A 13,596-nucleotide genomic window follows, 5' to 3' on the forward strand; every position below is an offset into this window, starting at 1 on the left:
CCCTGCTTAGCTTCCAAGAGCTGGTGACATTATAGTATGGGTTATACTAGAGGTGGTGCCCTCAAACACCTTTTCTGGTGCCTTAAGGAAGCAGGGGCTCTTGCCAAGCAGGGTTTCTGATTGGCCCCTGGAGAGCTGATCAGGTGGACAGATTAGAATAACATTGCTTCAGCAGTGGCTGGTGTTATGCTCCCTCATTCCCCTTTCCCGGTTTATTTTTCAATAATGCCTCCTCTCCTGCACTTGGACTTTCTTTGGGGGTGTGTGTGTGTGGCTTCACTTCTTGTGGCAGCCATTTTATGGTTGGTTGTGCTTTATACAGCAGCCATTGCCTGGTCAAGCCCAACACCCCGGGTCAGAAGTCCAAAGGTGCCAAGAGGCTCAAAAAGGTTGGGGACCCCTGTGCCGGAAAAAGTCCAGATGAGGGGCAACCACCAAGATGATTAGGGGGGTGGAGCACCTTCCCATTGAGGGAAGGCCGAAGAGTCTGGGACTTTTCAGTTTAGAAAAGAGATGCCTGGGGGGGGGGGGGGACCCTAGAATCTGAAGGCATCCAATGAAGCTACTGGGCAGAGGGGTGATACTAGAATTTGAAGGCATCCAATGAAGCTGATGGGCAGTAGGTTCAGGACGGGGAAAAGGAAATACTACTTTACACAGAGGGCGATTAAACTGGAATTCGCTGCCAGAGGATGCAGCAATGGCCACAGGCGCAGACAGCTTTAAAAGATTAGACAGATTAATCGAGGAGAGGTCTGTCAGTGGCTACTATCCACGTTGACTAAAGGGAACCTCCCCATTCAGAGGCACTAATCCTCTGGATCCCAGGGCCAGGAAGCAGGGGAAGGTTTCGGCCTCTATGCCCTGTTGCTGGCCCTCCAGAGGAATGGGTTGGCCACTGTGTGAAACAGGATGCTGGACTAGATGAAGAAGAAGAGAAGAGATTGCATTGGATTTATACCCCACCCTTCACTACCCAAGGGAGTCTCAGAACAGCTTACAAACTCCTTTCCCTTCCCCTCCCCACAACAGACACCCTGTGAGGTAGGCGGGGCTGAGAGAGCTCTGACAGAAACTGCTCTTTTTCAAGGACAGCTCTTATCAGAACTACGGCTTGCGCAAGGTCATCCAGCAGATGCAAGTGGAGGAGTGGGGAATCACACCCGGTTCTCCCAGATTAGAGTCCGCGCACTTAACCACTACACCAAACTGGAGTACATCTCCCCCTTTGCATTTTCCAAATCTCGAGTAGGGCTCTCTTCTTCTTGGTTCTCGGTAGGTTAATTCAAACGCTCCGAGACGATTCCTAGAGAGGCAGGAACAGCACACTAAGGAGGGCTGCTCCTTTTCCTGTCCCGCCCAAAAAAAAAAGAGCCACTGGCCTTGCGGGGGGGATGCTTTTGCAAGCGGAGCTGAAGTTCGGCATGCGGCAGGAGCGGCGAATGCCAGGTGCAAAGTCTGGACGCTGGGAGGTGGGTGCAGAAAATGGCTGTCTCGAGGGAAGGAAGAGAGGCTGGGGGAAAGAGGGGGGTCCTGCCCCCTTCCCATCCTAAGATGTGTACCCCTTGGGTTCTAGTTTGCAGCTTTGCCGCTAGTCCTCATGAGACGCGGAGTGGGTGGAAATGCCCTGAGCGGGTTTGCGGTCGGTCTGACGGGTGTTTGTTTGGGGGTTGTTTTTTTGTTTGTTCCTTATTCAATTGTTTCTTTCCTCCAAGGTGGAGCCTGTGAGAACTATTCAGTTTTAAAGTGTGTGTGTGTTTGTAAAAAAAAAACCTTCTTAGTAAACAGGAGTCGTGTCCCCTTAAAGATTAACACGGTTTTATTTCCAATTTTGGAATGTCCCCCCCCCATGCTTATGGGGTGGAAAATGCGGTCAAGTCGCAGCCGACTTATGGGGACCCCCTTGGGTTTTCAAGGCAAGAGACGTTCAGAGATGGTTTGCCGTTGCTTGCCTCTGCATAGCGACCCTGGTATTCCTAGGTCGTCTCCCAAATACTGATCGGGGCCGCCCCTGCTTCTGAGATCTGATTTGAATCTATCTGGTTTCCAATATTCTCGTATCTCACTATACATGATATATTACCCGCTAACTTAAATTATCATAAGTGGTTATTGCTGTGAAACTTTAAAATGATTGCTGGGGTGTGTGTGTGAAGATAATGATTGTTATTCTCACGCCTGTATTTTTGTAGACTAACGTTTCTATGCACTGTATCTCTGAGTGGTAATGCTTAGTTTTTCAATGATTTTGTTTTAGTCTTTTGAGTGTTGTTGCAACGCACTTCTATGTTGTTGTATTTTTGTTAAAGGCAAAATAAATAAATTAAAATAATAAAAAAAATATCCGATGAGATCAGGCCAGGCCGGCCTATCCAGGTTGGGGTTGCTAGGAGAATAAAAATGTTGTTGATGTTTAAGGTGCCACAAGATACCTTTAAAAAAACAGAAAACAAACCTACAGAAACAACCTCATTCTGGGTTTGAAACTTTCCTGTTCCCAGTTAGCTCCATGGTCTACCTAGCTGCGTATTGTCAGCTTAGCAATAGCGATTGCTCTCCAGGGTCTCAGGCAGAGGTCCTTCTCATATCAGCTCCTAGCTGATCCTTGGAGCTGGAGGTGCCAGGGATTGACCCTGGGACCTTCTGCAGGCCAAGCAGATGTTTCACCACTAAGCCACAGCCACTTCTCTAACTGAACCTGCCTTATACGGAGTTAGACTCTTGGCCTACCTCATCCTTTCAACTGAAAATGCTGGGGATTTAACCTGGGACCTTCTGCGTGCCAAGCAGATGCTTTACCACTGAGCCACGGCCCCATTCTGAATAGTTTTCCTTCTTCTTTCCCACCAGCAGGCTGAAAAAGTCATGAAAATTATATTTGTTTGTTTATTTCATTTAGACTGTAGTTATGTAGAGAGCCAGTTTGGTGTAGTGGTTAAGAGGGTGGACTCTCATCTGGGAGAACTCGGTCTGAGTCCCCACCAATGTTCCCTCTAAGCTGAGTTAGTGTGAGCTAGCTCACGGTTTTTGAGCCTCTGGCTCACACATTTTTGTCTTCGCTCAGGAAGGAGGGCTCCAGAGCAAACCAATTTATGCAGTAGCCAAATCACCTGCTCACAACTTTAATGCCAGTAGCTCACAAAGTAGGATTTTTGCTCACAAGACTCCATAGCTTAGAGGGAACATTGGTCCCCACTTCTCCTCCACATGCCCCTGGTGTGACCTTGGGTCCGTCATGGTTCTCTCAGAGCTGTTCTCTCACAAGCAGTTCTCGGAGGAGCTCTCTCAGCCCCACCTACCTCACAGGGTGTCTGTTGTGGGGAGGGGAAGGGAAAGGAAAGGAGATTGTAAGTGGCTCTGAGACTCCTTTGGGTAGTGAAAGGTGGGGTATAAATCCAATCTCCTCCTCCTCCTCTTCCCTCCCCAATGGGGATCCAAGCATTACAACATTCTTCCCTCCCTCCTCTATTTTATCCTCACAACAATCCTGTGAGGTAAGTTAGGCTGAGAGTCTGTGCCTGGCCTGAGGTCACCCATGGCAGAGTGGGATTTGAATTTGGGTCTCCTAAAACCTAGTCTGACACTCTCTAACCGTGACACCACACAGGGTCTAGTGTCACAGCAGGAGTATTCCAGCATCCACTGAGCTCCTCATCAGCTGTCATGAAGAGTTCTGTGATAGTCAGATTTTAACACCACGTTTTTTGGTTGTTTGGGAAATTTCTATGCTACCTTCTGGTAACAGCCCTCCCGCAGGTATTTCTGAGGCAGCTATCAAAACAAGTTTGCCATACAACCCATTTGTGGTTGGTCTCTTTGAATCACTACACACTGGGTCAGAACTGAGTTTCTTTTTCCGGTCCACAGAGAGAGACGCAAAGGAGCAGATCTCGACTGTCCCAGAAAATGCAGAGCTGGGACAAAGAGTGCGGACAGGATATCTGTGCCCAGGTGGTAGCCTTGGCGGAGGATTTCCTCCTGAGGCAGCAAGAGCCAGAAAGGGAGGAAGAAAAGGTGAGAGAGTTTGGGTGATGCTGAAAAACTCAGACAAGAGAGAGAGATGGCTGCGGTGTTTCTCTCTCTCAATACAGAAGTCTTCAGAGTGTGGCTAGATTTATTTGTGTAGACAATTTGTGTGCCACCTCTTCAGGAACCTGCCCCAGGCGGTTTACAAAACAAAAAATTATAAAAAAACCCAAAATGTTAAAAGCAAGCAAGGATGCGTCTCTTCCAGCATCCTGTTGCCCACAACGGCCACCCAGAGGCCTTCTGGAAGCCCCACTGTCTGAGTGGGAAAGAACCAGCATCCCCACCTTTTTAATTCCCCAGCAACTGGTAGCAGAGGTACACTGCCTCTGTATGTGGAAGCTCCACTTAGCTGCCAAGAATTTACCTCTTCCTTTTATTTACCTGAAGGAAAGGCAGAAAAACCGTTTGAGAGATTACAGTTGACACTAGATAATGCTGAGGGAATGCACCTTGTCTTGAAGTGGGGAGGGGGATGGGCCTAGGGCAAGGCGTGCAGGGAGGAGCTGTGGAGGGGAGTGATTCTGGCTGGTGGAGAGTTGGAATTTCCTGTCTCCCGCACAGCCCCTGCTTTGCTTTCAGACAGTCCCAGGTTCAATACCTGGCATCCGCTGCCAAAAGGATCAGGTCAGAGCAATGTAAAAAAACCTAGCTTGAGATCCTGGTAAGCCATTGCCATTCAGAGGAGAAAAGACCATCCTTGTAACTAGAGTGTTAGTCCATGAACCAGGATTTATTTATTTTTTATAAAGTACCCAAGGGTACACTTTTATTATTTTTTCATTATATACTACAGACATATATAGAAGCCAACAACATAAAACTACCACTAACAAACATTAAACATGTAACAGGAGGCTTATTCCATCTTCTATCCTTCAATTATCTAATTATTACATTTCAAATCTCATTATCTATTTTACTAGCTTGTCTCTTCTGCGTCCTCAAATTCCATCAGGTTATTACGCTTATATTATACCAGTCATAAAATCTCTGCCAAGTTTTTTGAAAAGTCCATTCCGTTCCCGCTCTCATCTCCAACGTCAATTTATCATTCTCAGCCGTTTCAAACAGCTTATTCACATATTCTTGTTTCGTTGGGGTCTCCATTGTTTTCCAGTATTTTGCATATAAAGTTCTTGCAGCTGTTGACAAACAATCAAATACCTATCTGCTTTATCAAAGTCTTTCGGAAATATATTCACATGAACCAGGATTTTATACCAGATCATGGAAATCTACATCTAGTTAACGTGTGTGCCTACATTTGTACGTTGGAGTTAATTGGTGACGTGTGATTCAGTGTGCCAGAAGAGAGATATGTGTGTGAGCCCAGTAACAAAGCAGGCTCAGGCACATTCTGTCTTAATCAATGCTCCCTCTAAGCTGTGGAGTCTTGTGAGCAGAAATTCTACTTTGTGAGCTACTGTCAGCGAGCTGCCATTGTGTTCTGTGTTATTTGTACGCCTGTACAGTTCATTCCCCCCCCCTCTGCCTGCTAGCCTGTATTTTATTCTGCTGTAATGCTAAGCCAAACATCTGGAGGACGTGGTGTAGGAGGTGAGCTTGAATGCTAGCTTGTTGCTTTTAGAGCCTGGGAACTGCACCTGTATTATGTCTGGAGATAGTAGTGTTCCCAGGGATTGAGCGCGCAACCGTTTCCTTTTACCCGCCAGCGGGAAAGTGATCCATTGGTTCGGTACCTGGTTCAAATCCCTTTATTATACATGCCCTGGCTGTTTGTACCCATTCCTAACAAAGGACTTGTTTGAGTATCTTTCCAAAGCTTTGAAATAAATTTTGCTTTTCTGAAACGTGGATTTATTCTCGATGCTTGGGGATCCAACAGCTACTGGCATTAAAGCTGTGAGCGAGTGATTGGGCTACTGCATAAATCAGTTTGCTCTGGGGCCATCCTTCCTGAGCGAAGACAGATGTGTGAGCCGGAGGCTAAAAAACTGTGAGCCAGCTCACACTAACTCAGCTTAGAGGGAACACTGGTCTTAATCATGGCTTATTATGAATGTAGCCTCTATTGTCTAGCCCAAGAGAGAGTTCTGTATTCGGAACCTCCCCACACCTGTCCTAGTCTGATGTGCTAGCACCACGCCAGAGGGAGGGGCTGTAGTTCAGTGGTAGACCATCTGCTTGGTTTGCAGAAGGTCCCAGGTTCAATCCCCAGCATCTCCAGTTAAAAGGATCAGGTGATGTGAAAGAATTCTGCCTGAGATCCGGAGAGCTGCTGCTTGTCTGAGTAGACAAAACTGACCTTGAAGGACCAAGGGCCTGATTCAGTAGAAGGCAGCTTCACGTGTTCAACAATAGGAGAAGGGAGGTGTTCATTTATGTATTTATTTTAAATCACGACCCTGTAAAAATTCCACGCCCCAAGTAGTTTACAATCTAAAATCTAGATCTGGAGGCTGCTATAGAGGAGACGGGGAAAGGTAATCAAGAGAAGGATATTCATTCAGTTCCGTTTATGTACATGTATTCGAGCTTAGTTTTCAGGAGGGGATGAGGGTTATTTTTAAACCTTCCGGAAAGTTCCGTGGATTTCCATATTGTGCCTCGCAAATAAATATGGAAAAGTTCCTATCCTTGTGAAATCTCCCCCCACTGCCCACATTTAGCAACGTGAATCATTTCTGACTTAACATCCAGAAAAGAACCAGCTTCCCTGACTGGTCACCTGGATGCAGTTCTCAGCTCGCCATAGACAACCAAGCGCGTGGCTGTTGTCATCTCAGGTCTGCTTCTTTTTCAGGAGCCTCGCCCCTCAGACCAGAATCTGCTGGATGCCATGAGGTTTCAGGAAGCCAAGCCAGAGGAAGACAGGGAGGCTGGCGTGCTTGGTAAAGATTCCTAAGCCTGAATTATTGCATATTTGGGGGTTCCTTTGGCTGTGGCTTCTCACTTCCGCTACACTGAGAGTCACATTTTTCCTTACACTTTAGTATTTTGATGGATCTGTGTGCAGTGGCTGAGTGTGGCAGCCAAGCAGCCTTTGAATAGAAGCCCATTCTACCAATATGCATTCATCTCCAAAAGAATGAAAAAACAACTGAGACAGCAACTTCCTGCCCCATTTTTAGATTCAGGTGGGGCAGCCATGTTGGCCTGAAGCAACAGAACAAAGTTTGAGTCCAGTGGCACCTTTAAGACCCACAAAGCTTAATTCTGAGTACAAGCTTTCAGACACCTGAAGAAGTGTGCATGCACACAAAAGCTTATGCCCAGAATTAAACTTGTTGGTCTTAAAGGTGCCACTGGACTCAAACTTTGCTCTGTTGTCCCATTTTTAGCTATTGTTGCTAGCAGCCATTAAGGAACTCTGTCCTCACCAATACACCCACCTTCCCCTGAATTCCACTGATTCCCTTTTGAAACCCTTCGTGCTGATGGCTTTCACTACATCTTGTGACAGTGAGTTCCACTAGTTAACTCTGTGTGATTAAAGCACTTCCTATGGTCTGTCTTCAACCTGCTGCCCATAAAATTGGGCAGGTTAGGTGAAGAAGCAAAAAACCTTGTGAGATGGACCTAAGGCCTGGGCTTCTCCACCATTCCCTGCAGTCTTAAAAACAAACACAGGCCCCGGTCACATGGGCCGGATATTGCGGGGGGGAGGCGTGGCTAATTGCCCCGGCGCAGTTTGATCTGCGATTATGCGATCAGACGCGCCGGCGGCACACCACGGGTCCTTCCCTCAGTGCTGGCAGGTAAATGAGGGACCGGAGGGGAATGCCACGGCAGTCTGGATGCAGCCCGTGGCAAATGTTTACTAGTACCTTGGAGGTACTAGTTTTTAAACGCGCATTGGGCGGGGTATAAATGAGACAAATAAGTAAATAAATAAATAAATTGGCTGCGGCTTGATGGCACTTTCCACCACATACTCTGCACATGTGCAGAATCTCATTTTTATATTCCAAGTTGCCAGAGAATTTCTCAGGGAAGTAGTAAGATGATACAGTCAAGAGTCACAAGCTATGCAGGAACCAGAAAATCTGAGTGACTTCTCTAGTTCAGACATTTCCTTTGTCTTTCTCTCCCTCTCTCTCTCTTTACTTGGTGTTTGACTCATGGCTGTGGGTGTCTTTTCCAGAAGTGGATGGGCCAGGAGAGGAAAACATGAAGGAGCCATTTGCACTGGAAAGACCTGACCGTATAGACCCCAGCAGAATACCTTTGGAAGAGGTCATAGGGAAATGTTTCCATGTTCCCGAAGAAGCAGCACATGAAAACACCCATAAAGCTACCTTTGTGACAGAGAAGCCCTTTGGGTGCTTGGAGTGTGGGAAACACTTTGCCACTAGCTCTCACCTGATCAACCACAAAAGGGTCCATACGGGAGAAAAACCGTACAAATGCTTGAGCTGCGGGAAGAGCTTCACCGAGAGAGGAAACCTCCTTAAACACCAGAGGACTCACACGGGAGAGAAGCCATACGAATGCTCCGATTGTGGCAAGGCCTTTGGCATCAGCTCCCAGCTGATCAGCCATAAAAGGGTCCACACGGGAGAGAAACCATACGAGTGCCTGGACTGCGGGAAAAGCTTCTGCACCAGCTCTCAGCTAGTGCGCCACAACCGAGTGCACACGGGGGAGAAACCATACGAATGTGCCGAATGTGGGAAAACCTTCAGTCAGAGGGCGTACCTTGTTGGCCACGAGAGAACCCACACTGGAGAGAAGCCGTTTAAATGCTCACAGTGCGGAAAATGGTTCTCCCATCGCTCCGACCGCCTGCGGCACGAGAAGATCCACACGGGCGAGAAACCACACAAGTGTTCAGACTGTGGGAAAGGTTTCAATCAGAGAGGCTCCCTCATCACGCACCAGAGGACCCACACGGGAGAGAAGCCCTACGAGTGCTCCGAGTGTGGGAAAAGCTTCAATGACAGGGGCTACCTCGTCACGCACAGGAGAACCCACACGGGCGAAAAGCCCTATGAGTGCACAGATTGCGGGAAAAGCTTCAGTAGAACTTCCCATCTGACGGCGCATAAAAAAACCCATGTAGGGGAAAGATCATAATGTGGAACGTTCATGAAACCTCAAAACGATTTATGTGGAAGTGAAGAATATAAGGGATGCTCAGAGCAAATGGAAGACTGGACTTCAGACAAGGGCTGGAGTTTTGCCTGGAGCCAAAAATGAATAAGCATCAGACAATCACAAAGGAGACAAACCTGGGAAATTGCACTCACGGCTGAACAATGCACCCTGTAGGTGGGGTATTAGAATATGTGAACAGGGCGCATGACCATTGGTGGTAACTTTCGGTACACTGGTCATTAAAAAATCCTGATGGGTCAGACTGAAGATAACAGTTTCCAGTGGAGGATGTGCACTTAGTTCCATGAGGAGCAAAGCATGAAGGCAATAGGCCAGCTTTCCCTCCCCAGACACTGGTATTGAGATACACTGCCTCTGAACATGGAGGTTCAGTCTGATCAGATCTCTCTCCTATGAATGTTTCTAAGCCCATTTTTTGAAGTCATCTAAGCCTGTATCCGCCATTACACAATGTGGCAGTTGATTCCATAAATTATGTGCTGTGTGAAGAAACATGCTTTTGTTTGTCCTGAATTTACTGTTAATTTCATTGTGTGACCTGCGTTCTACTGTTAAGGAAGGAGGGGGAAAAAACCCTCTCTTCCTACATCATACAAAGCTTTATGAAGCCATTTGGTGCTTGGGGGTGGGGTGGGGCACAGTGGGAGGGGCTTCTGGAGTTCTGGCTCTGCCAATTGGACCGCCTGATGGCACCTGGGTTTTAGCCACTGTGTGACACAAGAGTGCTGGACTGGATGGGCCATTGGCCTGATCTGACATGGCTTCTCGAATGTTCTTAAGAGCTTTCAGAGATAATGACGTAAATAAATGCATCACATTGATTTTTGTCACCTCTAGAATTCCACTCTCTGTCTCCTCTGTGGTTTCCCCAGACGCCCTCCCTGACAGTAACAGTTCCCATAGGAGCCTCCCCCAGCATTTTCCACACTGAAAGTGGATGCCTTGGAAGGTTGTGCAAAGCTGCTGAAGTAGTTAGATGTCAAAGGCTCCCATTACAGGAGGGTCGATGCCAGTGAAAGCAGTTTGAATGCATGACCCGGGTGGGAGGCTCTCCTTTACTGGAGGTCTCCAAGCAGGGGCTGGACACAGCACTCGGGACGTTCTCCAACTCCAGATTTTATGTGCTGAAGAGGATTAGACTAGGATTAGAGAGATTGGTGTAACGGTTAAGAGTGCAGACTCTAATCTGGAAGGTCCGGGTTTGAGTCCCTCTTCCTCCACCTGCAGCTGCTGATGTGACCTTGGATCAGTCACAAGTTCTTTCAGAGCTGTTCTCTCAAGGGCAGTCCTCGAGAGAGTTCTCTCAGCCCCACCTACCTCACAGGGTGTCTGTTGTGGTGAGGGGAAGGGAAAGGAGATTGTAAGCCACTCTGAGACTCCAAGTGAAGGGCGGGGTATAGATCCAATCTCCTCCTCCTCCTAAAAACAGAGCTCTGGGCAATATACAAGGATGATAAAACAATAAATAAAATCAACCGTACAGTTAAAGATGCCATTCAAACCTAAAATCCAAGATAGTGCCTTTAATAAATCTTATTCCCATACTGGACTGCGCTGCAGCCCCATGGGCAGGAGGGGCGAAACAGACGAAAACAAGAAAGAGGGAGGGGGGGGTGCCAGCGACGGCAATGTCACTTTGGCACTGTGTTCAGAAACTTCATTTCTGTAGAAAAGAGCGAGACGCCAGTAGCGCCTTAAAAGACGAACAAGTCCTTATGCTGCTGCTGGACCATAAGAGAGCCAGTTTGGTGTAGTGGTTAAGTGTGCGGACTCTAATCTGGGAGAGCAGGGTTTGATTCCCCACTCCTCCACTTGCACCTCCTGGTGTGACCTTGGGTCAGTCGCAAGCTCTGGCACAGCTGTCCTTGAAAAAGAGCAGTTTGTGTCAGAGTTCTCTCAGCCCCACCCACCTCACAGGGTGTCTGTTGTGGGGAGGGGAAGGGAAAGGAGTTTGTAAGCCGCTCCGAGACTCCATGTGAAGGGTGGGGTATAAATCCAATCTCCTCCTCCTGCTGGGGCTTTTCCTCTTTTCTACCGCTACAGACAAACATGGCTACTCATCTTTTTTTTTGGGGGGGGGGTATTTTTGTGTGCGTGTGTATGTTTGTGTGCCTGGAAGTCATGGTGACCTCTGGCGACCCCTAGTGGGGTTCTGGACGTTTTCCAGAGAGGTGGCTCGACTGCCCGCCTCTGCGCCCCGAGCCCTGGCTTTGGCCGGTCTCCCTTCCAAGTCCTTGCCAGGGTCGGCCCTGCTTCGCTTCCGAGATCCGGCTTGCCTGGGGCTATCCAGGTCAGGGCACGTGGCTACTCCCCTGGATTGTTTTCTGTAGTGACCAAATCCCTGTGATTTACGAAGTAAAACAAACATGGGGTTGTCATAGAAATGGCAAAAAAAGAAATATTACTCTCCAAACCCAACATCTCAGAACTCGATGAGTCTGGGGGATAAAGGGTTAGATTCAAAGCCAGTAGCACCTTAGAGACCAATAGGATTTTGGGGGGGGGGGGTAAAAGCTCCCTTCGTCAAGTATTGGTCTCTGACAAAGGGAGCTTTGGTTCTCGAAAGCTGAAAGCAACACGGCTACCCCTCTGGGGGGGGAAGGGGGGCAAAGTTACTCTTCAGATCCCACAACAATTCAGAAACAGGGTTGCAGATATAAAAATATGGAAAATTATACTATTAGGAGGGAAAAAATCCTCTGTTGTCCTGGAAGAATGGAAGTGTTGGAGGAAAATAAGATATGGATTATACAGAGAATTCCATATCAGGTGGCTGTCTGGGGAGGTTTTAAACAGAATTTCCCTGAGCTTTGCAGCCCCTGCCATATTCTACAGATTGCGTGCCTACCCACCAATGCTGAGGGCCATGGTGGCTCAGTGGTTAAGACGCTGAGCTGCAGGTCTGTAGTTCAACAGTTCAAGACCCGAGTGCTGCGTGACAGAATGAGCTCCCGTCTCTGGTCCCAGCGCCTGCCAACCTAGCAGTTTGAAAGCAAGAAATTGCAAGTAGATAAATAGGTACCACTTCGGTGGGAAGGAAACAACGTTCCGTGTGCCTCGGCTGTTTAGTCATGCCGGCCACATGAACACGGAAACGTCTTCGGACAGCGCTGGCTCTTTGGCTTGGAAACAGAGATGAGCACTGCCCCCTAGAGTCGGATTCGACTGGCTTTCAAGCAAGGGAAACCTTTACCTTTACCCACCAACTCTGACAAGAAGAGTAGGATTAGAACCCAAGACATATCACATTCTATGGGATCCTCCTGCCCCCCAACCTAAAACAACAGGCCAGACTCTTGTTCTACAGAAATCCATGTGCCTTGGCAGGCCCAAGTAGTAATGTGCAATAATCGGAAGGTATTCTGATTTATTAAATGGGTAACAGTGGTGTCTGCATATATTCCCAAACACAGATAAGTAACATCAGTTAAGAAGGGCAGTTTACAACAGAGAATGAAAAGATAAGCTTTCCCCACAGACCTCTTCAATGACCTGATCAGGACATGAAAACGTAAGAATCCTTTCCAGGAACTGATCACAATCAATGGCCCAATATTTATTGATACTTCTCTTAGGCTTATTCCCAAAATACAGCATATAGTTACATCTGTGTACACTCCACGCAAACCTGATATTCCACTAAGAAAAGCTAGATTTATTTTAATTGAGGGAGATTTGCATGGGGTCTTAACTGAAGAATACGCATTTTCAGAAGGGGAGGGGAGGGGAGTGTTATTTGAGGAAATTGCAGTAATCTTGAAGCAGTTGGAAGGTAGCGAGACACCGGAAAGGGATGCGTTTTCCGCAGACTATGTTTAAAGATGCTCTACTGCTGCATGTGAAAGCTTGTAAACCAGGTTGCGTAGAGTGGCCAGGTTCCAGAATCCTGCAAAGGAGAGAAAAAGAAAGTGTTAGGATGGAAAATCTAGTTCAGTTAATCGATTAGGCCCCAAAGTGAACCACAGATTTTTTTTTTAAAAAAACTTTTTAAAAAGCATGATAGAGGGAGTAAAGGAAAATAAAAAATCCAGCTTTCAGTATGTGTTTCTCTTTGACAGTGCAGCGAGCAAAGGCACAAGGGAGAAAAGATGAGCCAATCTAAACTTGGTCCATTCCACCTTCTGTGTTCATGCCACTTTCCCATTCAATACACAACTGGGGGGTAGGAATGACCCCAGCACGTATCAGTGCATAGACTGCAATTTACAATAAAATTACAGGGGTAAAGGGGTTGAAACACCACAGAGAACAACAGAGGTAATTAAGGCTGAGGAATATGCAAAGTACGGAGCTGAAGAAGACCGGAAACTAAGTTTGGCCAGGTCTATTCTCCCCACCTAAAGGAGCTGCGGTGGCTCAAGTGGTTAAGATGTTGAACTGCAGGCTGTGGAAGGTCAGTAGTTCAGCAGTTCGAGACCTGAGCGCCGCATGACGGAGTGAGCTCCCGTCTCTTGTTCCAGCTCCTGCCAACCTAGCAGTTCGAAAGCA

General features: G+C 47.4%; 2 protein-coding genes across 5 annotated transcripts in view; one reads left to right on the forward strand and one right to left on the reverse strand.

Moving 5' to 3' along the window:
* The window catches only part of LOC107120690, a 190,185-nt gene that overhangs the window by 147,135 nt on the left and 29,454 nt on the right, over positions 1 to 13,596 (reverse strand). The window lies entirely within an intron of this gene.
* On the forward strand, positions 1,396 to 9,641 carry LOC107120692 (zinc finger protein 436-like). Of its 4 annotated transcripts, none has more exons than XM_015423461.1 (4): positions 1,397 to 1,449; positions 3,868 to 4,014; positions 6,794 to 6,881; positions 8,135 to 9,641. In XM_015423461.1, exons 2-4 carry the CDS (start codon positions 3,907 to 3,909, stop codon positions 9,064 to 9,066), a joined length of 1,128 nt encoding a protein of 375 aa, XP_015278947.1. In that variant the 5' UTR covers positions 1,397 to 1,449; positions 3,868 to 3,906; the 3' UTR covers positions 9,067 to 9,641. The 4 variants fall into 4 exon arrangements, with proteins under 4 accessions (XP_015278949.1, XP_015278947.1, XP_015278948.1 ...); XM_015423460.1 differs by having other exon boundaries at positions 1,417 to 1,472; XM_015423463.1 differs by lacking the exon at positions 3,868 to 4,014 and having other exon boundaries at positions 1,396 to 1,449.

The sequence above is a fragment of the Gekko japonicus genome, unplaced genomic scaffold (genome assembly GCF_001447785.1).
Source record: "Gekko japonicus isolate JY-2015 unplaced genomic scaffold, Gekko_japonicus_V1.1 scaffold2249, whole genome shotgun sequence".
Lineage (NCBI taxonomy): Eukaryota > Metazoa > Chordata > Lepidosauria > Squamata > Gekkonidae > Gekko > Gekko japonicus.